General features: G+C 41.3%; 1 protein-coding gene across 3 annotated transcripts in view; it reads left to right on the top strand.

Annotated features, from left to right (window-relative positions):
* LOC121950962 (ephrin type-B receptor 1-B) overlaps window positions 1-26,501 on the top strand; it is a 195,700-nt gene extending 169,199 nt beyond the window's left edge. For 2 of the 3 annotated variants that reach the window (XM_042497106.1, XM_042497108.1), the window contains exons 13-17: window positions 13,445-13,594; window positions 16,124-16,317; window positions 18,949-19,104; window positions 19,955-21,430; window positions 26,053-26,501. In XM_042497106.1, the coding sequence (XP_042353040.1) occupies window positions 13,445-13,594; window positions 16,124-16,317; window positions 18,949-19,104; window positions 19,955-20,063 (609 nt within the window). In that variant the 3' untranslated portion in view covers window positions 20,064-21,430; window positions 26,053-26,501. Of the gene's footprint in view, window positions 1-13,444; window positions 13,595-16,123; window positions 16,318-18,948; window positions 19,105-19,954; window positions 21,431-23,754; window positions 23,814-26,052 lie in introns of all 3 variants that reach the window. The other variant, XM_042497107.1, reaches the window with a different exon arrangement.
* The last annotated feature ends 1,091 nt before the right edge of the window (window positions 26,502-27,592 follow it).

The following is a 27,592-nucleotide window of genomic DNA, read 5'->3' on the forward strand; positions in this document are numbered from 1 at the left end:
TTCTGCTATAAAATGTTCTATTTTAGGATTAGTTTTAGAGGTATTTCATGCAAAACTTTAGATCAAAAGCATACAGTCATATAGCGTGTGAGTCAGTGCTGCCCAGATATGAAAATAGGGTTCTCAAAATAATTTGTCTTTATCTAGGCGAAGAAACAAAACACAGAATGTACTTTACTTCTTTTATCCGCTCCGTTGTGGCTGTACTCAAGTAGAAATTGCTCTCTGTAAGAATTATTACTTTATATGCAGAAACACATGCAGAGTGTACAGTGTAAATGACTGGCAGGAGGTGGTAACCCAGGTGTGAACAGGAAGTGTCATAAAAGCCAAAGGAGACATGACCTCATATTGGTGTGGCTGAAAGCTAATTGCTCCCCAGGAATAGCATCCTTTGTATGCTTGACCCCTCTGGGTAAACCTTTGCTGAATGGGTCTTATTTAGCAACAAAGAGGAGCAGCATCTCTGTTGTCAGAGCCGCTGAGCCTGCTAATAAAACAGGGTGTAAAAGGTGGGGATTGGATTATAGATTGCAGTCGGCATTTTGATGTTGTTTAATGCAAACAAAGTCTCCTTGAGGGCATTATGTGGAGAGCCAATAGAGCAGGTGAGGTTTGAAGTTTGAACCAGGGGAACTGTTTTGATGGTAACATGCTGAGGTTTTTTGATGGTGTGTTTTTTACTGATAGAGATTTTAAAACAAGCACATCAAAGCTTTGGCTGTGCTTCACTTTCATACTGAGTGCTGCCTTATTATCATAAGCAGATGAAATCTTCAGCTACATAACTATTTTTGTTCCTTCCAAATCAAGAGAGCAGTTTTATTCGTATCGCATAATGAGAGTCCGTCAATATGCTTGTTAAAATCCAAAATAGAACTAAGTATGAACAGCTGACATATGAGGACAGCTCATAAAGAGTTAGCTGATGTTGCCACAGACTTTCATGTCACCTGTCCTCTTGATCCCTCATAGGCTGTATTCAGGGGAACATGCAAACAAGCATGGAGGGAAGCAGGGGTCCACAGGTCCCACACAGGGTCCTGTGCTGTAATTAAGCTATGCATGGTGCCCTTCAATCCTTGACTTCTTCAGCTATGACCTGGCGCTAACCAATCAGCAAGCGAGGCTGGCGTGGCAGACAAGGCCGAGGGAATCCGGGAAATTAAATTGCGCTGACATGCAGTGATTTACATCGCCATCGACCTCCTCCTTCAGCAAATTAATCACCCCTTTCCCTCTACTGCTTTTTCTAATTTTTTCCCTGCAATTCGAGGAACAACAATTACAGTGCCTGTGGTGTGGTGCTGGATGTATGGTTAGGGGGACATGCTGGTAATTGTGTTAACCCTGGATGTGGGTTCACTCCGGAGCAATGTTGTGGAGGTTTCGGACAGAAGGGGGCTGTCCTCCCGCTCCGTTGGCTGCTAACCAAAGTCGTGATTAATTAGACTCACAGGACAATACTTGTACTGCACTGGTTTTGCTAAGGTGATGTGTGCTAATTAATTTAAAGACTGTGTGTTTCATTGCGGCCATGGCTTTCTTGCATTTGTATTTGCATCGCTGCTCGATTACATATACATGGTTGCATGGTTTAAGAAAAATCACCTAGGGAGTCCACACAAGTCCAGGTGAGATGTGAGTGACCCTGCTTACCTGACAAATAAGAGGATTGATTATTGAGAACCTGGCGATGCAAGAAGACTTTGACAATACTCTCATTATTCACCAATCCATTTACCTAAGGAGCCACCCATCCATACATCCATCTATCTGTCTTAAATTTTTTTTCACCTATCCACTTCTTTCCCTTCTCAAGGTTTTCCCTGGAGCAACACAGAGCTGCATCAGAGTGGCATTCTCAGTGTAGGTGTGACAAATGATGCGTCAGAGTGTTTACGGCCGTGATGGGTCATATGTTTTATTCTGTTTTGTGGTCACGGGTGAGTGAAAGTCAGAGGTCTGTACATGGTTACTGAGGTTTATGGATAAGATTTGAGTTGATTAGGAAAGTATGTGTGGATTTGTTTCTGAAATCTGGCATGTGAGAATAGCGTTTCAAGTCTATAACAGCTTATACAAGCAGTGTCACCCTTTTTATTGACATTTCGAGCCCACAGTCATTGGCAGGTATGGGTCAGGAATTTTTACTTGTGCCACAGCTGATGTGGAAAGGCTGTCCTTGCCTTGCATGTCACGCGATGTGTTCTGTAAGTTGTGACTGAGTGGGCATGTATGTGGTTAGAAGTGTGTGCTTGTGCTGTGTTCCTGGGTACACATATATGTCCCCAAGGTACCCTTCTGAGTGTATGTGTATGTAGGTGTGTGTTTGTTTGTTTGTGTCATTGAGGCCGAGAGGGGTTGAAAGGCGAGGTCACACAAAGCCAGTAACAAAGCTCATCTGTCAAATCGCTGTGACCTGAGTGACATTCTCTCAGCTCCGCTCCAGTGCTCGCACTATGTGGACCGCGCTGTTGTTTCTGTCATTTGTCTGTTTTCTATTTGCATCCTTTCACCCCCTCTCTCTCTGGCTTCAGGCCCATGCACTTTTTGGCTTGTCTATTCAACTTGTAGTGAAATATTTATGCACTGCAAGTTAAAGGGACAGAGTCTCTGAGTAAACAAGAAGTGAAACGAGAACATGTCTGTATGGACTTAGCCAAAAGCAAACAAAGGGAGGTTTTCTGACATTTCACATTTGTATGCAAACATGAAATACATCATTTATATATGTAGACATTAAGTAAAGAATCCCAGCATTGTTAATTTCATGGCCTTGAAAAGTTCAATCAGTATTTGTGAACATGAGCTCTCAAAGCCAGAAACCAGAGTAAGTCTCACACTGGTAATGTCATCAAGTATTAAGTGTGGAGCTGCTCCATAGGCCGAATCACTGTGACATCACTACTAACATCAGTCGGTTTCGGGTATACAACATGCAATTGATGTGAATTGCAGATATGTTGTCATTTTTAGTCGTAACTGTAACGTGTGAAGGTATGTAGTAAGACATAGAGGTCCGACGTATCTGGCATTTCAGCTGTTCTTAGTTTGTGTACTGTGTTGCTTTGCTGGCATCTTTGAAAAACTAAATCTACTGACGGAAGCTAAGCAATGTACCTCTGTGGATGGGGGCTGCAGCAAAATGTGTTTTAGCCACTTATCAGATCAGTATCACAGTAAATGTAAGCTATTTTAATAAATTTAAATATGTTTTCTCTGCTTTACATTAGACTCTAACCAGTCTCGGCAAAAGTCGACCAGCAACTCCCATGTTATGTGAAGTAAAATTACTATTTTTGTCATTGGAGTCTGATTGTTATGAGATAACGGCTTCAGCTGGTTGGAAAAGGCTGTCTGACGGCAAGAAAAAGTGGTGAAAATATTCTTACTATAGTTTGCGCTTAAATCATTTTTTTTTTTAGCTGGGCCTGTTTTTAGGTGGCTAAAATCTTACCAACTGAGGCAGCGTTTGCTCAGAGCTGTTTGATTTTATGTATGTGATCTACTCTGATGTTACTGTGAATGTAGTGAATAGCTTTATATACATTAAATGGGAGACTGGTATTTTTGGACTCACCGAATATTTGTTGTATCTTTTATTTCCCTTCCTGTTCACAAATTCTCGCTATTTCAGCTTAACAGGGCAGAAAAATATGTTTCTGAAAACATTTTAATAGAAATATAGACAGTGCAGGAATCTTAATCTATACTTGATCATGACTGTCTAGTTTTACTGTTTGATTGGATTTCAGTCTGACTTAGAGAGAAAAATAGAGAGAGAGAGAGAGAGAGAGAGAGAGAGAGAGCTAGTTAAAAATCAGCAAAGTATCCTTTAGTAACCTGCAGTTTCCAACTTCCTTGTTTTTTATGTGGGGTGGGCGTACTTACACATAATACATACGCATGCCAGGCACTGCTTTCACTGGGACAGCATGTATAGGTTGTTTCACCCCCTTCTGCACAGATCCTCCATCTCCCTTCTCTTTATAAGTATGAGTCACTTTTGCATTGACCGAGCATGATCCCCATCTTGCTTCCCACTGTGGAGTCCTGCCAAGCTGGAGGCACTGCTGCCGGGCATTGAACCCCCGTCACACTCACTCATAATTGCAGCGAAATCCTAAACATGCTTTCCTGCCCTGTTATTTTTTTTTTTTATCTCTTGGTGTTGTATATGAAACTAATTAAGATGTTTCCAGGCTAATTTTATTCAGATTATAGAGTTTAATCTGCTCAGTTTTGGGGTAAATGTAGCAGCAGAAAATATCCAGGAATGGAAATTAATATGAATATGGAGAAAGGCGTAAGTTCTGAAAAGAAGAAAGAAGGAAGCATGATCTATACCTGCTTCCTGCATCAAAGAGGGAGCAACCATCCAAAGCACTCCACCTTGATTTATACCTTCTGTCGTGTTTGCCAGAGTCAGTATAAGGTGGGCATTGATTCGCCATCTGTGGCTGTTGGACTGCATTTGCATCTGAGCAGGATTCACAATGAAGTGGTTTGTGTACAACTAAATCAGTGAAAGAGATACCTTCTTTGTCAGTGGGCCTGTGCTTCCATATGACTACTATACTGCAGACTGCGGTGTCACCAAGGACAGATTTAATATGTTGTTAACCAAAGTGTAAACTACCAAAAAAGAAGCGTTTTAACATTTTCAAAACAGAAGCGCTGACATGACCATCGCTTTTTTAATATTGGTTTCATTAAAGGTGCCTTCATAACTACCTCCACAGTAGCTTTAACAACACAAGGACCAATATTAGCCCCATCATTACGGGAAAAATAACACCTACTCAGGTTGTGCTCTAGTTTAATAAGACCGTCAAAATTTGTAATTGCCTATTGCCCACATCCTGTGAAGGAAACATGGGGCCAAGGTCACTGTCTAATTTTAACATGGTTCTTGGTACTTGCCTGGTTTAATTTGATGGTGCTAGCAGATGTCAGAGAAATTGAGGACTAGTGGAAAGGTTTCCCTGAAGGAGTGGAAATTTCTGTTTTACAGTTTAACACGGGTAGGTGCTAATGATGCTGTGGATGAGGAATAATTTATGGGGTGAAAAATAAAAAGACAGATTGCTGACTGCTCTTGGAGACATAGTGAAGAATTGTCTTTTCATAACCTGATTGTAAACTGTGCAAAACATCTTGCAAAAAAGTATCACATAAAAGTCACTACGGGTAAGACATCTCGATGGAATTTCTAGTCATTTCTATTATACGCACATTTAAAAAAGAAACAGATATTACAAACACCTTGCACCTTACAGTCTGAAGGAGCTTCACCACATTGATTCAAAATAAGTCAACAAATAAAATAACAAACCTGTGTGAGTGTGTATTTAAGGCATGGAGATAGAGATGAACACATTCAGTTAGTAATTTCAACAAGTTGTTAATCATTAATGTTTGCCCAAAGCGGTAGCTCTAACAGTAAAATATGTGTGGTGTACTAGTTACAGATGCCCTTAGAGGCAAGAGAGGAAGAAAATTCTGTTGATCCGTTTTTTAAGTCTGATTTAAATAATTTTTTCCACTGTTTTTATGACGTGAGAACAGGTGATAGTAAGGTTTATGATCTTCTGTTTTATCTGTGAAACATATGAATTACTTTTTTTTCACCTGGGAACAAGTGAAAAAAGTTTTGGCAGCACTGGGGTGTATGAAGAAATTAAAGTTCACCTGGAAGAAAATATGAATGCTTTTAGACCTAAATAAAACATGGGGTAGAGGTGCTAAATTAGTTAAACAACAAATGCTTTACAACCTGACAATTTTTTCACTTGTTTTCATGGTTAAAAAAAGCCAGTAACAATTTTCTGCTATTCTTAAGTCATAAACAGGAGAGAAAACAAAGGGATCAAAGGGATAGTTCACCCAGAAATGAAAATTCAGTCATTATCTATTCACCCTGATGCCAGTGGAACGTCGGGTGAAGATTAGTCCACAAAACACTGCCCAGTGTTCACAGGGAAAAGGCGTTGCACTCATCTCTGCGTTGCACTCACAATTATTCACTTTTAAGTGAAGTATTCCTTTAAGATCAAAATTGTAAAACAGATTACCATAATTTGTTTTTTCTCATTTCCCTTTCAGGGCCTCTGTAAGTTTATGCTAGTTGATCTGCTTAAATAAAAAATACTGTTTGCAAGTTCACTATTGTCACCTGGTGCTGACAAAAAAGGAATTACTATGTGCTGCACAAAATGTTTGGTTTTGTATTATTTGTGGCTGAAATATGTGACACCTTAAATATGGTTTACATATATATATATATATATATAATATATATATATATATATATATATATATAGTATTATCTATTGTAAAATCTTGGAAAATGGATAGCAGTCAGGACAGTTATCACAAACTGTACAGTATAACTAAAACAATTGTTTCTAGCAGATTTTATCAGCTACAGCTAACTTGCAAATTAAAGATAAACTCTGGAATCCCAATAGTAAAGCTCAACCAAGAATTAAAGTTGACATAAAGTAACAGTAAAGAAATCATGAACACTTTGTTAAGCAGACGAGTAACACTATTAAGTTACACATTGACTGTACTGAGTTTCCTGTAGCATTGTTCCCTTTTAGATAAAGGGATTATCAGGATGCAGTACAATATGTTTCTTTCTAGCTGTTTCTATTGTGCTGTCATTTATACTGTAACCTGACTGGATTTCAGTTCCTCGAAGCAATTATTTTTGAAATTAGATCAGAAAGCTACAGACAGAAGGATTGCAGTGATATGAAGCACACGTATTTTAATCTTGATCACAATTTCAGTTTTTCAGAAGTAGACCAATTATGGAGGGCTATTCTGGGCGTACAGTGTTTTTTCATTCCCTTCTGTTATCTTCCCACGCTGTATAGACAGTTTTCAGAATTTGTTTGTTAATCAAATCTAAAAAACAAAAGGCCTCAAAGAGTTCCCAGCCTGATGTGAGACTGTTTGGCATCTTTGGAACATAAAATAAAACTTTGACAAACACTTTCCTGAAGTTTCGCATGACTCCATCGTATATATGGTGAAAGACCTGTGTCTTTCTCTCCACCAGAGATTCCCATGGGTGTCTGAGAAACCAACATCACTGTCACCAGCCCCCTCCCCCTTTTTTTCCTTGTTCTATTTTTTGTCCCCATCTCTCCATATCACTCTTTCTCTCCGAGCCTCTCTCTCCATCTCTCTCACACTCATTCCCATTCTATTTGGGCAGACATCCAGGGCAGATCGTTGCTCTCAGGATTTCATTAAAAGGATGTTGATGGAGCACTCTCCCCAGCCTAAGTAAATGTGCTCAAGTCCATTTGAGTGTGCATTGTTTGGAAATGGATAACTGAAGTTGGGGGAGTAAAGGAAAGGAGAAGAGGGAACAGGGGGGAAAGAAGACAGGGAGATGGAGATCTGCATATTTGTTTCCAGATGAAGGAGAAAGTTTATTTGGAATCTCTCAGTAGCTTCTGTGAAGTGACAGTGCTGAGTAAAAGCAAGACTAAACATTGGACTCTTCTTTTTCAATTACTGTAAATTTATCTGGGACGTTGTTTCCTGTTAGTGATGCCTGTTCGTTGTACTCTGACAGCTATATTTGCTCCAGATTTTTACCTCATTCTGCAGCAGCATGTCAGTGACAGTCTACACGAAGGTACCTGGCACATTGGTGGATTGATAGCTCAAGCCACTGCAAAGACATGACAGGTGTTTCACATCCGTGCTATGTGTATCAGTGTCTACACACACACATTATTGGGCCAAGAGACCATAACAGACACCAGTAAGTACACACATTACCTGGCCACCACATGTTTATCCTTCATCTTTTTCAGACCTGGCTGTCACAGGAACACACTCGTCTCGCCGTGATACCTCTTAACCTGACAGTCCCAGCACATCTCTGTTGCAGTCACACTCCAGAAGTGTCACTGGCTGTCATAACTGGTCACCCGCCTGTCACAGACAGTCACAACCAGGTGGAACCAGCACTGTAATCTCATTCTTGTGACATTAGGGTGACAGCACACTCCTGTGTCTGCTCAGTGTGTTCTAGATGCGAAGTCTGTGTGCAAACATGGCTGGATGTGTTGTCCACGGGCATGATGTGGACATTTAGAGGAAGAAAAATTGTGCACCTAGAAATTTTACATAGGGGTGGCCAGATGTGGCCAATGAAAATCTCACACTAAAACCAAAAGCCATAGCTGAATTTCCATAATTAAATTATACACCTAAATTATGTAAATGAAGCTAGTTGAAAATTATGTTAATGTCATTACTGGATGAGAATAGATTTATATCAGCACAGTTAACATTTTGAGTTCCACAACAGTGCTGCTTCAATGTGTTGTGTATCTATAGCTACATGTGTTAGGCTTTTCATTGTTCTTTAAGTAGGCCAGCTGTTATTTTCCTGAAATAGGCAAAAAATATAGCTTTAATTTGAAGGAGCAAAACATCATTAGTAGGGAAAGACTCATGGGTACCCATAGAACCAATTTTCATTCACATGTCCTGAGGTGAGAGATCAAGGCTCCAGATTGTTTCCTTGCCAAAATTTAGCCTAAATTTAGAGCGTTATTTAGCCCCCTTCTTGATAAGATATGCAGACATGATTTGTACCAATGGATACCTTAGGCAGTTTCATACCCCGCCTTCCGCCCGATGACAGCTGGGATTGGCTCCAGCCCCCCCGCGACCCTTACGAGGACAAGCGGTTACAGAAAATGACTGACTGACTGACTGATTTATATTTGATTTATATATTTTTTCATGGTATTCAAAGACACTTCACATGAGTTAAAAACAATCACACAATATAACAGACTAAAATACACACGACATTATTCACACATTAAAAGCAGTTTTGAAAGGAGAGTTTTGATAGTGATTTGACCTGGGAGAGGTTGTTGCACTCCCAAATGTGTTTGGGGAGAGTTTCAGAGGGAGGGGTCGGCTGTAGAGAAGTGAGGTCGGAGGGGGCCTCGTTATGGAGAGCTTTGTGAGTGAGGAGAAGGACTTTGAATCTGATCTGTTGTGGGACAGGGAGCCAGTGGAGTTTCTGGAGGACAGGAAGTGATCACAGGAGTGGGAGTGGATAAGGCAGGCAGAGGAGCTCCGGATACATTGGAGTTGATTTAGGACTTTGGATGATGTGCCATAGAGAAAGCTGTTGTAGTAGTTAATTCTGGATACCACTACCTTTATAGTATCTTAAAAAAATAGTGCCACAGACTGTTAAAGACAGTCAATATGTTTACATGATGTTAGAAAAAGCTGAATTGTTAAATCAATTGCCCAGCAATCTAAGGGTCTTAAGTCTAAGAGGAAGTACCACAATGTACTGGAAAGCTCCAGAGGCGCCTCTGAAAATCACTTTGTGAATGATGTGAATGTAAATGGTGGTGCACAAGGTTCCTGTGTATCCTTTAAAAGTCTTAAAAGGCATTGAATCCATCAATCTAAAAATAAATTAATTGGCATGAGAATTGATTTTTCAATAGTCTTAAAAATGCTTTGGAGGTGTAATTTTTATGAGTCTTTTTTTCTGACATTGCATTGAAAAAGCTCAAAATAATAGGTTACTAAAAAATAATGAGTATTTACAGAATGTCTCTTGCATTAACATCACAAAGGAGTGATGTTTTATGTCACATAAATATTTGAAAAATTTCCCTTCAGTATTGGCTCCTGTAAAATTGTTTTTTCAAGTGGAATTAAAAAATTATTCATCTGTGCATGTCTTTTCAATTTAGTTGTGTTTCTATATGATGATGTTACATTTGTCAAAAAATCAAATTTTATGAAAAAAAAGAAGAAACAGTTAAATGATTGTGTTGGTCTGACTAAAACTGGACATTTAAAATCCATGTAGACATGTTAGTCCAACTTAAATTGTATTAAGTCAAATCTGTCTAAGTCGGACTAATACTCCTAGATAATGCAGTTAGGGTTTGATTTACTCTTTCACATATATGCCTCAACAGGACCCCAACTAGCTGAGTGGTCCTGTCTGTGCTCTTTAGTACTAGCGCAGGGCTTTGACCCTGAAGTCGAAAAGCATACATTTGTAGAAGAAAGCCAGGAAAAACAAACGACGAGGAAGGAAATAAAACAAAACAAATACAAAGGCACATAGTTAAGGGAAGAATATGTATGAAATGTCCAGTGAAGAAATGTTATCCATGTTATTACCGTTTGAAATGCAACCATATAACTGTTTGCCACTTGCTAACTTTTTGTTGGTTTACTGAAGCAGCAAATCGCTACCTACTGTGGCAAAGTCACACATACTTCCATCAATAAGTTAATCCCTCTCTGTGCTTGTATTCTGGGACAAGGACAGTAGTCCAATTAATAGATCTAATCGAACTATAAGCAGCAGCAATTGTATCAGTGGCCATGGCCCTCCCTTGGTTTGCGCCACTGCATTTGGTAAAGTGTCTTTGTGACACATTTATTTCAGGTTTTCACGCCTTCATGGCCACTCGCTTGTTCTCCACGGCGCCAACATTTATCAACCAGAAAATAGACCCATCCAGTATCTCTGGAAAATCAGGCACTGTGCGTCACCCACTTTATTTATTATCAAGGGAGTTTTGCAAAGTATCACTTGATATCATTACAGATTACTCCTCTCAAGGCCTTGAAGTTGTGCAGCTGTGGCGGCTGTGCTCCATTCTGGCTCATCTACAAAAATTCTGAGTTAACTGTCCGAGATGATGGGAGTGTGTGAATTCTGTTTCAGGGGCGATATTTCACTTCAAGGCAAACAGAAAACAGCTTGTTCCTTTTTCAGTAGCCAGCACAATATACCGTATCCAAAGAGCTCTCGCCGTGCTTCAAGGCTTCACAAAGCACTCCTGCTTTTGTGTTGACATTAGGTCTGTTTTAATTCCCATCATCACTTCTACTACCCCCAACTCGTTCCCCGTGGTATTAACACTCTTTTTACTGGGAGAAAAAAAAAAGAGCTCCACTGCTTTTTATTATGTTTTTGCCGTCTTCCCTGTATGCATGAGCTGTTCGGCACTTCATGTTATTAAAGCAGGATTTTGGCAGAGCTATCACTGGCCCAAAGCAGTAATTACTAAGGGTTTGCATAGCTGCCTCTGACTCACCCGCCTTGGAAATGTTATTACTAAAGTCTGTCTCATTGGAGGCGCACGGGGAGCTTCTTGTGAAGCCTGTGTCTTTGCTCAGGCCATTCCAGCGACACTCAGCTCATATTCCCAACAGGGTCCTGGGGCATGAGACCAGATGTACAGAGTGAGGGAGGGAGCAGGCGAGTAATGATAAAGACAGGCTGTAATAGACGCCGTTTCGCTTGGAGCAGCTATTTTTTCAAGTTGTTTTACGTTTATTTCTTTGTTTTTCATCTTATGTATGTTTGTCCGCACATAATAATTGACTTGAAGCACTGCCACTGACAGAGTGACTGATGAAGAGGAAGGGGATTGGCCCTTTTGTTTTTTCTTATGGACAGTCCTCGGCCTGTATCTGTGCAGCTCGATTTGCCCTCAGACAAAAGAAAGGGCAAGAGAACGTGTCCTGGGGTCTTAGTTTAGATGAAACGATTCTGATATGAAGTAGTCTGAGATATGAGAAAAGCATTGAAGTCACTGGGGCTTAGACAGCCTTTATTCGACTATTGATCTCTTCCTCTCTGTATCTCTTTCTTGTTCTCTCATTCTCTCTGCCTGTCACACACTCACACAACTGCACACTGCACCATCGCCTAATTCCTTCAACGCTCCATGTCTTTTTCTCCGCTGTCTGGTGAGAGTTTAGTGAGTGTTGCCTCTGCGTCTTGCAGTGCGTCCTGACAGCAGGCTCAATTCAGGTTCAGATGTTAAATCTCTTTTCAGGGTCAGCAACCTCAAAATGGTCAAACCCTAAAGAGTTGCTCGTTAATGAGCTCATTCTATCCACCTCTGCAGTGCAACGCAGCGCTGACCTGTAACACCTACATAAGTGCGTAGAGATGGAAGGACAAGAAGAACAGGAAGTAAACCTGTTTGTGATTCTGTTGAGCATTTCAAATAACTGTCTGCAGTACATAAACACCCCAGAAGAACCATTTTCTGTCTCTCATTCTCCTCACTAATCTCTCGTTTTCCTCTTTGTCTCCTCCTCTGCATCCCTCCCCCTCTCTCTCTGATTATTCTCACTCTCTCTGGCGCTCATAGAGCGAGCAGGAAACAGGGTGGTCTGTGTAGGTTGCTCTCTGGGTTTGGGTTTGTTTCCAACAGCGGCTTATCTGCAAATGCTCAGGTTCAGCTAATTGGCATTATTAAACTGGTGGCGAGCTCAACTGAGATATAAAGGGAGGTGCTTTCGGGGTATGTGTGTGTGTTTGTGTGCGTGGGTGTGCACGCACAATCAGCTATGCTTGCGCCTGTGCATATGTTCCCAACTGTGTCTATGTATGTGTGTGTGGAATTTTAAACAAGCAGCTGTCAATTTCAGTCAACAGGGCGCGTGGCATGCCTGAGGCCCAGGTAGCCCAATTACAGGCAGACACGCTCGATGTGCGAGCAGAAGCCCGGGCCTATCTTCCTTTATTCAAACACGGCTGTGGGAGAGGAGCCGCTAAATGTGATGTTGGTCGATGTGTGAAGGGCGAACGCTGTTGAGAGCCGCTGCTGAGACAGAGGCAGAATCTTGTATGTGTTGTTGCTGCTGGAGGATTGATACTGGGTGGATTTGGGGATAAAGAGTTAAAGCAGGACAGCCAATTTAAGAGCGGTGGCGTTGAGGGTGATTGCAGATTTTAAAGGGACAGTTCATCCCATAATCAAAAGTAAATATTTTTCCTCTTACCGTCAATGATATTTCTCAATCTAGATTGTTTTTTTTTGTGTGAGTTACTGAGTGTTGGAGATATCTGCCTTCTCTTGAATATAATGGAAGTGGATGGCACTTGACTTGTGGTGCTCAAAGCGCCAAAAAATACATTTAAAAAACGCAAGATAATCCACAGACTTTAAAGTCTGCAGAATTTATGTAGGAACTATTTTCTGTCTACCAAACTACAACCATCAACTGTATCACATGCTCAGGGAAGTGTGCCTGTACTTATGAACAAGAGGTTCATGCTCATGACAGCATGAGATGGAAACATTAATGACATCCTCCTTAGCTAAGCTGTAACATTAGAGTTTGAGTGCCACAAGCTGAGTGCCATCTAGTTCCATTATGTTCGAGGGCAGGCAGAAATCTCCAGACTGATATCTCCAACAATCAGCAACTCACCATAATAATCTAGTTTGATTTAAAAAAAAAAAAAAAAAACGCACAACAGCTTTTGTGGTGAACCGTCCCTTTAATTGACACAACTGAAATGAATGTTGACCTTTATGATAAATCTTTGCAGGACTCAGACATGTCTTTGATTTCAACTTATGCCCCTTGTCTTTGTTTCTATTTTCCTCAGGGTGGGAAGATCCCGGTGAGGTGGACAGCACCAGAAGCTATCGCTTACAGGAAGTTCACCTCAGCCAGTGACGTGTGGAGCTACGGCATTGTTATGTGGGAAGTGATGTCATTTGGAGAGAGGCCTTACTGGGACATGTCCAACCAGGATGTAAGTGACCATTTATACACATCAAAAGACCTACGAAATTACAAATTATCTTTAATTTGGTGTTTTTCCTCTTGAAGCAGGATGTTAGGGCAGGACATTAAACAGTGAGCAATAAATGCAGTGGTGGTTAAAGAAAGAAAGTAAGTTTTATTTCAATTGGAAAGATGACTTTTTAGTTACATCAACTACTACGGCATTACGTCACTGCTGAAATGCACCTTTTTCTGGGAAGTAGCACTTTTCTAGGAAGTTTAAGTGTCCTTTTCATGGGAACTTCAAGACAGATTGTAAAAAGCAACATTTAAGTTGAGTGTTTTCACTTTTCTAAACTTCCAGGTGGAAAAAACAAGTTTGAATCTGAATAAACTGCTTCATTAACAGAGTGGCCATTTCCGTACAGATGTGGTTATACTATCTTTTCACCCCATAGATGACACAATCAAGGATAACTCATAAGAGAGGAAGCTGTAATAAATCACACATTTTTATCAGCTCCCGTCTCCCAGCATCATCACTAGAGATGTCCTTGATTCTGACTTTGAAAGCAGACTTATTATGGACACAGTCTCACACTATCCTCTTTCCTTCCTGGCCAGCATTTGAGAGCAATGAATGATTGCTGAGAGCTCTTCTTTGTTCCCCATGTCCGTTTGGACAAGGTCCACATGCAGACTCCCACAAACACACAGGCACCAACACAAACACACACAACCATTGGATATAGTCCCATAGTATGAGGTCTCTCTCCCTAAGCTCCCTTAGTGAGACAACTAGCCAACCATCAGGCCTCTATGGACCCCGCTCCACAAGGACCGTCCAACCCAGCAGATGTTGCCACAGTGGGCCAGCAGCAAACACTGCCTGGTGGGACTAATGCAGAGAAGAGGACTGGCACAGCACAGCATGTCCGGCTGCTCAGTCCATGCACACATACACACACTTAAAAACACACGTACACACCACCACTTCTCCATATGCACCATTTGTCAAGATTTTGCTGAGTTGCACTCAGCTCTGGGGTGGAGTTGGCAACCTACAGAGCAGCCTCTAATTTTTAATGATAGTATCTTTTACACTTGATTTCACACCAGACCCTTATCTCGCAACTATGCATTTTTAAGAAAAGATTACATCTACAGACAGTATGGATATATGGATATGGGTTAGAGCTAGGTCCATCAATGTGCAATGCAGCAATCTGAGCAATTTTTAGTCTTTGTGGTGGTGTCTCAGAAGTGCCTTCTTAACTGCAGATTTAGCACTTTTTACTTTGAGATAATATATTTACTTTGACTTCATTGTTTGTGTAGTTATTACAAACCATACATTACAGCTACTGGACAAAAAACCCACTAACATCTGGGTTTTGTATTTAATGGGAAAGGTTATAACCAGCAATCATTCCTGGATCAAATGCAGTGGTTGAGTATTGAACGGCTCCAGCTCCTATCAGCCTTGATTGGCAGTGATGGAAATACGACATCAAGGTGGAATTGCTCATTTTAGCACCTTAAACGGCGTGATGCAATGACCTCACAAAATAGTGTCCATCTCCAGGGCTTGAACATTAAAATATTGTCAAATGTAGTCAGAACTGACTTTGAGAGATAGACCAAATAAGAAAGAAATATATAAAAAGAAGTAACCATTATAACATTTTAACTGGCCTCCATGCTGCGTTATTTGCGTTTGTGACTTCAAACATGACACGCCAGGGAAAATCAAAACAGAAAAGCACACTCGCCTACTGCAGACCCCCATTGGCAACTCTTGTCTACTGGCAATGGGAGAGCAGTCTATCACCTATTTTTAATGGGTATTCCCGAAGTTGAAAAACCGCATACGCACTGATTTTGCTGAAAAAAATTGTATAACAAATTGTTTGGTGTGTGAAGGGTGTTCATTGAATACTTTTGCCAAATCTCCAAATCTGCCCTTCAGTTCCGATCTCACTTCGTTCAATGGTTACGAAATACTTCACTCCAACTCTGACTACCCTGAAACTCTCAGTCTTAGCTTCCCTCTAACAAGGCCAGAATAGCCTGTGCAACCTTTAAGAGACATGTGTCAAGTGGCTGTGCTTCACAGTGTTAATTATATGCAATCTGCCCAGTCCCCAGTGACTTCTTTCTACAGTGACACTGCCTCTGCTATCCTTTCTGTCTCTTTCCATGCTCTGTCCTCCAGGAGTGACATGTGATTGGCTGGAGTCAAGAGGAAGGGCACCTCAGCCTGAATGCTAACTGTCTCTTGATTGACCAGAGGGAGTGTGTCTATGCATGTATGGTGGTGGGGGTGGTGCACTGGTGGGGGAGTTGTTGAGGCAGGGATGAGCGTGTCAGGATTACAGAGTGGATATGCTTAATGCCATTAGTCACTGCAAACTCAAATTAGTACTTTATTTTTAATGAAGTATATTATTGACAACCAGCCAGCTGATATAAAAATACTGTAACTGACAGCAATTAGTTGTAACTACTGTATGGAGTATGGTGTATAATATAACCTGAGCGTCCCCTTCTCCCTCAGGTGATTAACGCCATTGAACAGGACTACCGTCTGCCCCCACCAATGGACTGCCCCAGTGCCCTGCACCAGCTGATGCTGGACTGTTGGCAGAAGGACCGAAACGTACGACCCCGCTTCACTGACATCGTCAGCACCCTGGACAAGATGATCCGTAACCCCACCAGCCTCAAAGCTGTAGCCAACATCCCTGCAGTGTGAGTAAAAACACTTCTGCGGCAAAACGACACATGCATTCACCCTGAAGTGGACACTAAGTATTCACAAATGTGCTTTTCTTCGGTTTATACAGCATTTACACATGCTTTCTGCACAAACTTTAAAGCATGCACATGCTTACTTTTTATCGTCTCATAAAATAAACATGAATATATTACTGTTGATTGCATCAAACCTGAACTTTTCCTCCCCAGGATTTTTTTCCCTGCTGCTTATAAGTCTCCCACCCATACACACCCCCGCATTGGCTTTAGAAAGTTCACTATTTTTGCATTCTGCGGTGTTATATAAATATTTTTTACTCTGTAATGATAGGGAAAAAACATGTTTTTAAACAAACTAACATTGCCACCTTGCGATTGTATGCCTCTAACCAGTCAAGTTGCAGTTTACATCCATGTCTGTTCAGACTTATATAACTGGTGAAGAATTTCATGAAAGGTATTAAGTGTTTGTTTTAGCAAAATAGAAGTTATCACTATATTGACATGTGTGATTCCAGTCAGTAATTTCCAGTGAGCTCCTGGTGGACTACCAGAGGATAAAACACAAAGTTGTAGCCATTATAGTCGATTGCTTTAAATATTAATATTGCAGCAAAAACCTAAAAGCTCTAAAACGTAGATTCTTTATACACATCTTAAGCCAGGCAGCACAGAAGGCCCATACAATCAGCACAGTTTCAAGGTGAGCACCCAAGATCGGTGTCACCTATTCAGTATCTGGCCAAATATCCCTTAATTATGGCAATAAATAATGGCAAGGAGAGTGTTTTTGCAGAATATTATGATTTCAAAGTGAAGTTGACCTTTGACCTTTGGGGTGTAAAATGTCATCTCTTCATCATTTTATCCAATTAGACCTTTGTGTGAGATTTTGTAATAATGAGCGTGATGATTCTTTAGTTATGGCCAAAAATGACTTAAGTTATGGCTTTAGTTATGGCCAAAAACATGTTTTGTAAAATCACAGTTACCTTTGACCACCAGAATTGATTCAATTCATACTTGAATTCAATTGGACATTTGTACCAATTTTAAGGAAATTCCCTCAAGGCCTTGTTGAGATATCATGTTTACAAGAATGAGGCGGGCATTAGGTCACAGTGACCTTCAGAAACATCAGAACATCAGAAACTGACTAGTTTATTTTTGAGTCCCAGTAGACATTAGTGCCAAGTTTGAAGAAGTTTTCAAAAATTTTCCTAAAACATCACGTTTACAAAAATAGGACTGACATGGGGTCACAGTGACCTTGGGTTTTGGCCACTAAAGTCTGATCAGTTTAGCACTGACTCCCAGTGGACGTTCGTGCCGAATTTCCTAAATGCTTCTGAGATATTTTGTTCACAGGAATGAAACGGATGCCATATTACAGTGACCTTGACCTTTGACCACCAAAACCCGATCAGTTTATGTCCCAGTGGACATTTGTGCCAATTTTTTTTCCTAAAAATGTTCCTGAGATGCCACGCTCATAGGAATGAGGTAGATGTGAGGTCAAATCTGATCAATTTCCCAGTGGATATCTGTGCCAAATTTCAAGAAATTTCCAAAAAATGTTTCTGAGATATCATGTTCCCAAGAATGTGGACGTGAGGTCACAGTGGCCTTGGCTTTGTTTTTTGACCACCATCTAGACTTTAAGTGGACGTTTGTGCCAAACTTAAATACATTTCCTCAAGGAACTGAGATTGATTGAGATATAATGTTTATAAGAATTAGACTGACAACAGACAGTCAACCTGAAAACATAATGCCTTCAGAGGCAAAATGAAAACATTCAAAAACATGCAATTTACAAATTCATTCAGAATGTTTATTCATTATCTTGCAAAGGCACCATTGGTTTTGATTTGTTTTGAACTTTATTGCGCATGATTTTGCCAGCTCTGCACACCTTGTTTGGGGCAGTTTCCTCCACCCTTCCTCAAAAACCTTCTCAAGTTCAGCCAGATTGGATGTGGATTTTCTGTGAACTGCGAGCTTCAGGTTTCTCCACAGATTTTCTGTTCCAATTTCCAGGCTTTGGCTGGGCCCCCGAGGGTCATTGTGGGACTTGTCCCGAAGCCACTTGTTTTGGCTGTGTGCTTTGTGCTGATGCCATGTTGAAAGGTGAACTTTTGGCCCCTTTTGCGTTTGACTTTGCGGTCCCTTCTGTATTTAGCTCAGTAATTGTTACTTATTCCTATTTTCCTAATATGTGACACTGACAAGCATCACCATAGCATGGTTCAGTGTAGACCAGTGACTGGGGTCTTTGTTTTTGCAAGTTTTCTTTAATGATACCAGAGAATATTTTCACACTTTTTGCAACTTTCAAACAATGTAATAGATAGCAGATAAATAGGTAGATAGTGTATAACACCAAAATGTGGTAAAAAAAAAAATCAGGGGTTAGAACGCTTTCCAAAGCCAATATTCACACAGTGCACACACACATGCACACTTTCTCCTCCTCCATCTTGCATCCTCTCACCCACACCTACGCAAATGCCATAACCATCGTTTCTCTCTTTCTCTTTAAATCCTCCTTGCTTAATATTGTATCAAAGCCCTGCACTACACTTACCTCCTCTTACTCCTCCTCCATCCCTCTCCCTCCTCCAGGCCTTCTCAGCCACTGTTGGACAGATCCATACCTGACTTCAACACCTTCAGCTCAGTCGAGGACTGGCTCGCTGCCATCAAGATGAGCCAGTACAGAGACAACTTCCTCAACTCAGGCTTTACCTCCCTGCAGCTGGTGGCTCAAATGACCTCAGAGTAAGTTCACCTGCTGATGTGCAAATGAAGAGTTCCAAACCCATATGGCACTTGATGGGCACACTTGCATAAAATGACTCAACGTCAAGTGCTTGTATTTTTAGCATGAATGCGCCCAGTGACTCAAGTCGTTGATTGCATCGAATTAAAGTCTGTATGGGTAATGCATGAAAATCTAACTCATTATAACAGAAAATAACAGTCATTGTGGTAAACATATTTCCATCTGTGCTCTTCAAGTATTATTGCTACTATCTAATAATTTTCTATGAACAGCTTTCGAAAATGGACAAGGATGTAAATCCTTTAAATATACAATTTAAAGAGGCACATCTATTGGCCCCTGTTTATGTAGAGTATTTCAAAGCATGGGTCATGGTCGCATTTCTTGTGGCACTTGTGGTACCAAAAAACACGCATATTGCACTTCATTTATTTTAATTAACAATGTTGCTTAGTCTATAAAATTATTTGAAAATGTAAAATCATTCTAACATTTTTTATTATTATTATTAAAAATGTATGCCTGGGGCTTGGTGGCATTTATGCAGTCTCTTTGCAATGCAAAGCAACATGCATTACTAAGTCTTCTCCCAAGTGATGGAATTAATTTTGTAAATTTGTGTTTTCTGTTCATTGCCACAAGCTTTCCATCCTGAAATGGCCCTTTCATATATAGTGATGTGAGGACTTTAAATGCACCAGAAAATGATAGCCATTTCTTGCTACTATAATCGCTTCATACTCAAATGATCCATTCCATCTTCAACGTGATGAAAGCCTTTCATCTATTACTTCAAAATATGCTCTTGCTTTTCAAGTTCCTTTCTCTCTGCCTGTTTCTCTTTAGGGACTTGCTGAGAATAGGAGTGACCCTGGCAGGCCACCAGAAGAAGATCCTCAGTAATATTCAGTCCATGAGGGTGCAGATGAGCCAGTCACCCACGACTATGGCATGACTACAGGGGGCGCTGTGCCACGGAACGGGCAGCATTCGCAGGACCAACAACAATGGCAGCCCTCGAATGACCCCCGATCCATCGGAACGCGCCAGAGTCGAGACTATTGTCTTAATCTAATCCACTACCATGACAACAGGAGACCAGGGTCTACACTACCACATGGTTAACAGCTATCACACTTCATGCAATCCACGCCAGGAGTTCAGGGTCCAGACTTGATACTGTTTCTCCATTTATCTACGAAAGGAAGACAGGTTATTGGTTGCTGTAGTTATATGGACTGCCACTCATGTCACTGTAAACCAAAATAACTCCAACAATCCGACATTGATACAGGGAACCTCTCACAATTTCCAGACTGTATGGTAAAACGAGTGATATTGTACTTCTATATTATCTGGACTAGAAGATGTTAAAATTGTAAACAGAAGTGTGAGCCATTTAGAAGCAACGTGTGACCTGTGATTTTACCGTCGTCAATGTGTGCAATGAAGATGCCTTGACCTGGCCAGAAATAAGTCCCAGAAGAAAAAGCAATTACCAGTAGGAAAATTTAGAGGGAGAAGAATACAGGGATGTACAGTGGAGCACCATTTTCAACTCTCACACCATCTTTTGCTCGTTTGAAGAATTTGAAAAATGTATCTTAAATGGATTGGTTAAAATTCGGAGCCAGTTATATTTTTGTCTTTTACCATCTGTTCGTTTGTTTGTTTTTATCACTATAGCAAGATGCCGCCCACTTGTATTTTAACTTTAACACTACCTGTGGAGTCCTGGGTAGAAGGCCTTGCCAAAGGACTTCTTAACCAGCCCCACCCAGATTCAGAGAATATAAATATGTTTATCTCTTGCTAAATATGATTATATCTTTCATAATAAACCTTCATATTGAAGGTGATATGTATGAATATGTATGTACAGAACTCTCTGCTTGCATTTTTGGCAAAGACATGTTTGTTGACTAGATTATGATAGACACATGCAATGTGTAGATTCTCTATGGTGCCCCGGTTCCGAAACAACACACTGGGTTGTGCCTCTCCCTGTACCAGAGGCACAAGGACAATCCTGACTGAATCGTAACCCTGAGAGAACATTAAAAGAATCGTGGGCGATGAATTGGTATTGTAGAGCTATATGAAAATTGCTGTAGGAGTTAAAATAATTGACAAAATATCCATTTACTGGAGATCATGTTTAATGTGGGTGTACACATGCTGTCTCTTGCTGGTGAGCACTTACTTGTACAGATATGTTTTATGTTTTTATTTCTTTTTTGTTCTGTTGTCGTTTGTGTCGGGAGTAATCAGCACCATCCAGAGGGGAAGGAAACTCCGCACCTCAGCCAGCCCCAACCCATGGTGAGTACTCGCTGATCACACGGGAAAAACACTACTTAATGTGATAGTTCATCCCCACAATCAAAAATACATATTTTCCTTCTTACTTGGTGTGAGTTGCCAATTGTTGGCCCTTGTTGCCATGGTGTGCCCCGCACTGTTGGCCCTTGTTGCCATGGTGTGCCCCGCACTGTTGGCCCTTGTTGGCTTTTTTTCTGACGATTTAGCATGTTGTATTGGTGGCGGTGGCCGTGAAGACCATCACGGCTGAAATCACTCTGATTGGCCATTCAGCTCAGGGGACTAGTTATAAACAAACTTGTAATATGAGGTGAGGGTTTTTTTTTTAACCAGTGAGTTCTTCACAGAAATGTCTCCTGATGGGTGGTGGGTTTGTTCACTGGTGCACGTTTAATGTGCTTTGTTCTTTAAATATTGGCTTGTGTTGTCAATGGGCTAACTGGCTAGAGTTAGCATCATGGCGATCTTTCGGTTTCCTGTTGTGAATATTACAGACAACCATCCTCTGCTGGTCTGGAGGGGTATTTCCTCTCATGCATGTGCAGAACGTAAGTGCTTGCTGGCTGTTGTTTTAGAGAGATCCTGTGCAACCTTTTGGCCGAGACACGGCAAAGTGAGGTTGATGAAGCAAGCTGCTTTTTGGTCGCCGCTAGTTCTGTGATATTGGTTTTGTGTGTCTGGGCCTATAGGGATGGCAGTCTTGGTTTAGTTTTGCATCTTTATGAAAAAAATGGAATGTGAATAACAAGGTGTTTGTTTTTAGTCCAACACTCCATTGACCAGGTGAGCTTTGGCATTTAAAAGCATTATCCATTTAGAGGTGGTGAAATTTTATTGTTCTGTGTGGTAAATGTTTTGACTATGTTAGCACCACTTGCTGTGTTGACACTGCTAACAATACTAAAAGAGCTAGAAGTGATAACACAGTAACAAACGATGAAGGGAGTTTGTGGCCAAAAGTTGAGCTGCTTTCTCACCTGCGTGACCAAAGGGGAGGCTGGAGGCTGGAGGCTGGGCACAATGTTTTCAGAGCAACACTGTTGGGTTGAGACTGGGTTATTAATGGTAATCTGCAAATGAGTAAGGCTGCTAGCTAACATTAGCTGCAGTTCAAGTCCTAAGGCCTGCCCCTCCATGTTAGTGAAGGGACATAGGACAAACTAAGTACATGCCAAATACATTTTTCCCAAAGACGGTGTCTGCCACTGAAGGTAGTTTTCCTTTGTTCAAGTGTTTTTATGTTAATTTTGGTTTTGATGAGTTATTAAATTATACAAAAGGGGGCTTTTCCGCCATGATTGACACCCAATCTGTGCGCTCACATTCAATGGAGCTGCTCACAATTAATTGGATGGGTGTTTTGGCAGAAATTCCCCCACCGCCGATATACAGCCACTGCGCAGATGCAGGCTCTCAATGACATTACCATCGCAAGATGGCAATGCCCTAACTCAGATATTTTAATTTCACTTCAGCATAGCTGGGGTAAGTGGGAGCGTGTTGTCCATCTTTATATACAATCTATCGTTGATGCACAGTGCAGAAAACTGGAGGGCATCAAAATTAACCCGTACAATGCCACGCGTAACCGATTTAAAAAAGATTCTCAGCGGTTAAAAAACGGTCAGCAGTTGACATCCCTAGTAGGAGATATCTGCTATAGAGATTTCTGCCTTCTCTTAAACATAATTAATCTAGGTGGCACTCAGCTTGAGGTGCTTAAAGTGCCAAAACATTACATTTTAAAAACTCTTGTGAGCAGTTTAAAGTAGGAACCACTTTCTTTCTACACTTGTCAACCTTACCACCGCACAGAAGGAGGCATCTACTAATGGATGAGAGGCTCGAGCCAGTGACAGTGTGAGACCTTAACATTAATGGCGTACTCCTTAGCTGAACTGTAACATTAGTTAGTGCATTAGGGTAAGGTGAGCTAGCAGTAGATGCACACTTCCCTCTGCAGTGATACATTTGGTGGGTGTAGTTCAGTAGAAAGAAGATTCCTGTATGAAACTGCTCACAACGAGGTCTGTGGATAACCTGGAGTAGCCTTATTGAATCATAATTTCTCGAAAGAGACATTGCTGTTGAGCTTTTCTCTTTTTTTTAAGTTTAATTTTTGGGCTTCTCAGCTTTTAGGACAGTCTTAGAGTGAAAGTGCGAGAACGTGGATGACATGCAACATACGGCCAAGCAATCGAACCCTTAGCTGCTGCGGCAAGGACATAACCTTTGTATATGGGGTGCGCTGTTGAGTTTTTCTGAGGTATTTTTTGGGCTTTTAAGAACCACAATCTCGATGCCATCTTGTGCCAATATATCAGAGAGAAGACATCTCTACAGCCGATATCTTCAACAGCTGGCAACTCACACTGTAACACAGGTAAGAGGAAAAATATGGATTTTTGATTTGGGGGTGAACGGTTGCTTTACAATCAAATTGCTCTGTATCTAGAAGAATTTTATTTTAGGTAAATCCATTTCATCTCTCTCTTGGGTTGCTGCAAATATCTTGGACAAGGCTTGATTCCCTACAAGTTTGAAATACATAGGAGAGCAGCTAATCAGGGCTCTGGAAATCGGAGTGAATCAGCATCACTTTTCTACACAGTGAAAACGAGCATCTGAGGTTTGCCAACAGATGCCTGATGCCATTCCGAGGAACACACAGGCTTAAACAGCCCACACGGGCGCACCGCTCACAGTGTTGAACAGCGTTCCATACACTGCTGTAGCTAAGCTGTTGAGTAAATCTATGTACTCTCACTATATGCTGTTGCCATATGGGTAGGCAGGTTGAGCGCAAACGCTGTTGTGCCACAGAGAGTTTCACGCATATATGAGTCGCTCCATAACTCTCAGCTGCAGAAATCGGTTTTGGAAATGCACTTTTTGGCGGTATTTGATTGCAAGATGTCTACATTGTTCCCAAGGGATGCTATGGCTGGCTGTCTATGAAATTACACTGCAGTATTTTGGAATATATTTTGAGGATAGCTCTGGATAGTGCACTAGGATGATTTCTCTTTTTCTGTAGGCTGGGGATGGTCTTTTATGATTGCAGTGTGATTGGTCTGTGCAGTGTGGTGGTGTCAGGACAGCTTGGTGATGAGTAGTGGTGGTTTTGCTTACTTTTTTCTCTCCTTGCGGGTCGTTCGCTTCAGGCTCTGGGAAAGCTAGGAGGAATTGTTATATTTCATAAATCAAGTTTTGTCAAGTGTTGATGAAATAGTAATAACAACATTGGCCTTTAAAAGTGAAAGCAAACTGACCTTCTTGTTCCTGTGGTAATATTCCTCTGACATGCAGCTTTGGCAGCAGAGTCTCTCAGCTCACGGACAATTATCATGAGCTATTGTGGAACCAATTCTTTGCAGTAGCTGTGACCCTGCTGAAATCCCTTTCGGTCCTATTTGAAGAGACATGAGTGAAAATGGTTTTAACCACCTTGCATCCAAAATTAGAAATTGATGGCAGGCCCATTAGCAGATTATTAAGTATACTCACCTCCCCCCCAAGTCATCCTCCTCCTCCTCCTCCTGTCTGTCCTGTCCCTGGCTACTCTGGCACATCTCCAGCTCGTTCATCCTGGGTGTAACCAAGCTGTCCTGGGTTGGGACTGGGCTGGGCCGGGCCAGGGCTGCCCTGGCCTGAGAAATGGTTGGCTCCATGCTCCAGTGGGCCCAGGCAGGGGTGCAAACCCCTGCTGGGACCCCCATCTGACAAGCATCTGATCAGCTATGGGGAGGGAGAGTGATGGGGCTGTCAAAAAACACACACACAAACACACACACAATAAGGGACACTCAATTATGTTGTGTCCATGTCTGGTTTCTAGCCTGATGCTTAATGAAGAGGAAGGAGGCAGAGACCAGACAGAGTGTGTGCATATGTGATAGAAATAGGGGGGTGAGTCAGTTTACAGAAGGGTGGGGTCGCAGGACAGAAGACAGGATGTTGGATGAAAGTCAGAAAGTAAGCTCATTGAAGTAAATCACTCTCTCATCTTGCAGCAGCTTATGTGGCAACATATTTGTCATTATATAATGTTAATTTCTTTGGCAAAATCGATTGCCTTCTCTTTTCAATTCTCCAAGTCATTGATTTACCAAGTATTCCTAAATAGAATCACATGCTCCTTGAGACTGGCATAAATCCCTCTTGCTAAAGCCAGTGATTCAATTTGAATGCATCAGTCCTCAATTCAGCTCAGTCTCGTGTATTTGCCTTTCCAACCCAAGAGCCTGTGAATGAGATGATAGAATGTATTCATTATGCAACAGTGTAATTCTCCATTTGCTCTGTTTGTCTTTCTAAATATCTGACTGTAATGACACTCCAGTGTGATGAATGGAGAGGCGGGTCGCCATCCCTCTCTGTAAGCCATTTCATATGGAAGCCATTCATCACAGACGGATACAAAACACAAGAACAGTGCTTGTTAAATGTTTCATGGTTGCTGTAACTGTCGGAGAAGTGACCAACGATCCTTTTAGCAGCCAGTTTCATGCCCGTCATTTATAGGTCAGAACAGTAGAAGCCGTGTTCACCTGAAAATGACCCGACACTTTACAAAACTTATTAAACTACTCCATTCTCCTTTTTTTTCTTCTCTGTTTCAGACTGTGGACATAAAGATTTACACACACATAAAACAGCATACACAGTTTCCCATGGACACACACAACTTGGACTCGCTGTGGGCAGGCGGTGAGCAGGTGAAATGGGAGCTTTCCAGGATACCAAGTAACAACTTATGGTACTCAACGGATGGTGATGCTGAGTATGTGTGCATATGTCATAGTTTGTTTATTTGTGTGTGTGTGTGTGTGTGTGTGTATGAGAGAGAGCGTGAATGTATGTGTGTGGGCATAGCAGACACATTTGTGTGTACAGACATTTATGTGTGCACAGGTACATTGTTTAAGAGTGTGAACGGTTTCTTTTTTTCTGTATAGCTACCACTTGTAAATTGTGACAAGTACGTGTCAAGAGTTTGTAAGCTGTAACTTTCTGAGAACTATTGTACTAAAAATGCACTCAATAAACGCCTTGGAAAACAAGTCAATCACTTTATGGTCTGTGACTCAGTGGGCTATAATTCTGTTTTCATTAATGGTGAGTCAAGAAAGCGGAGAGGAAGGGTTATTATCCAGTAACACTACTGTCAGCGCTGTGCGTGAGCGTGACGTCTAATGCTTGGTTTCATAATGGCTAAGGAAATAAACAGCATTTTGTCACCGCCGGTCTGGCTGGCAGCACGTGTTAAAAGCCATCAGCCACTAATAAACGAGCCGTCACCGGGAGAACACGCAAACCCAAAAAATGACTCTCCAAGAAAACTGACAATATTTTGACAAACTAGTAGAAATTATCCTCCCATCTAAACTCTTATCTGTGTCTCAAACACAAACTTGCACGAACGCAGGCGTACAAATACACAAGCAGTCACAGCAGTAAATTCTAGTTGCCAGAGACTTTTAGAGCACTTTGCACACTGGAAAGCGTATTGCACAGTAATGATATGGTTAATGAGGTGAGGCGAAGGATGTGGGGATGCATCCAACTCCCAGCATTCCTCCATAACTGTTTATTGACTCTAATTGATTGATAATATCCAGCTTCATATTAGCGGAGAGACTGCTGTGCAGGGGCCACGCCAAACCGAGAGGAAGCCAGCAAGATTCATGAAACAGTTAATTTTCCATCTTTTCAAGTTTGTTGGATTACATAAAGTGCTTCACTCGCCACTTTGTCCTCTTATGAGGATGTATGCAATGATGTCACTAAAGAAATGATGAAAGCGTCTGCTGGTTTCTTACAAAGCTTTGGACGTGGTGTTGATGAAATTACTGAAATCAGGGGGTTAGAGAGCAGCCCGATTGAAAAGGAGCATTTTACAGCCCTCTCCAGTTGAAAGTTTTGAGTCTGTCTCTCAGGGTGTGTTTAGGTGCTGTGCTTAATTCGCAGTTCTGTACTCAATTATGCCAGTCAAATCAGATTTTGCCGTTCAATACAAATATCTGACAAGTCATTTTTATTCCATAGAAAGTTTGAAAGTTTGAACAGGTCCAGTGGGATGTTTAGTATGACAGCGGCATTCAGGTAAACGAGCTAACGGCTGTAATGGCAGATCGGATATGCAACATTTTTCGCTGACCC

The sequence above is a fragment of the Plectropomus leopardus genome, chromosome 12 (genome assembly GCF_008729295.1).
Source record: "Plectropomus leopardus isolate mb chromosome 12, YSFRI_Pleo_2.0, whole genome shotgun sequence".
Taxonomy (NCBI): domain Eukaryota; kingdom Metazoa; phylum Chordata; class Actinopteri; order Perciformes; family Serranidae; genus Plectropomus; species Plectropomus leopardus.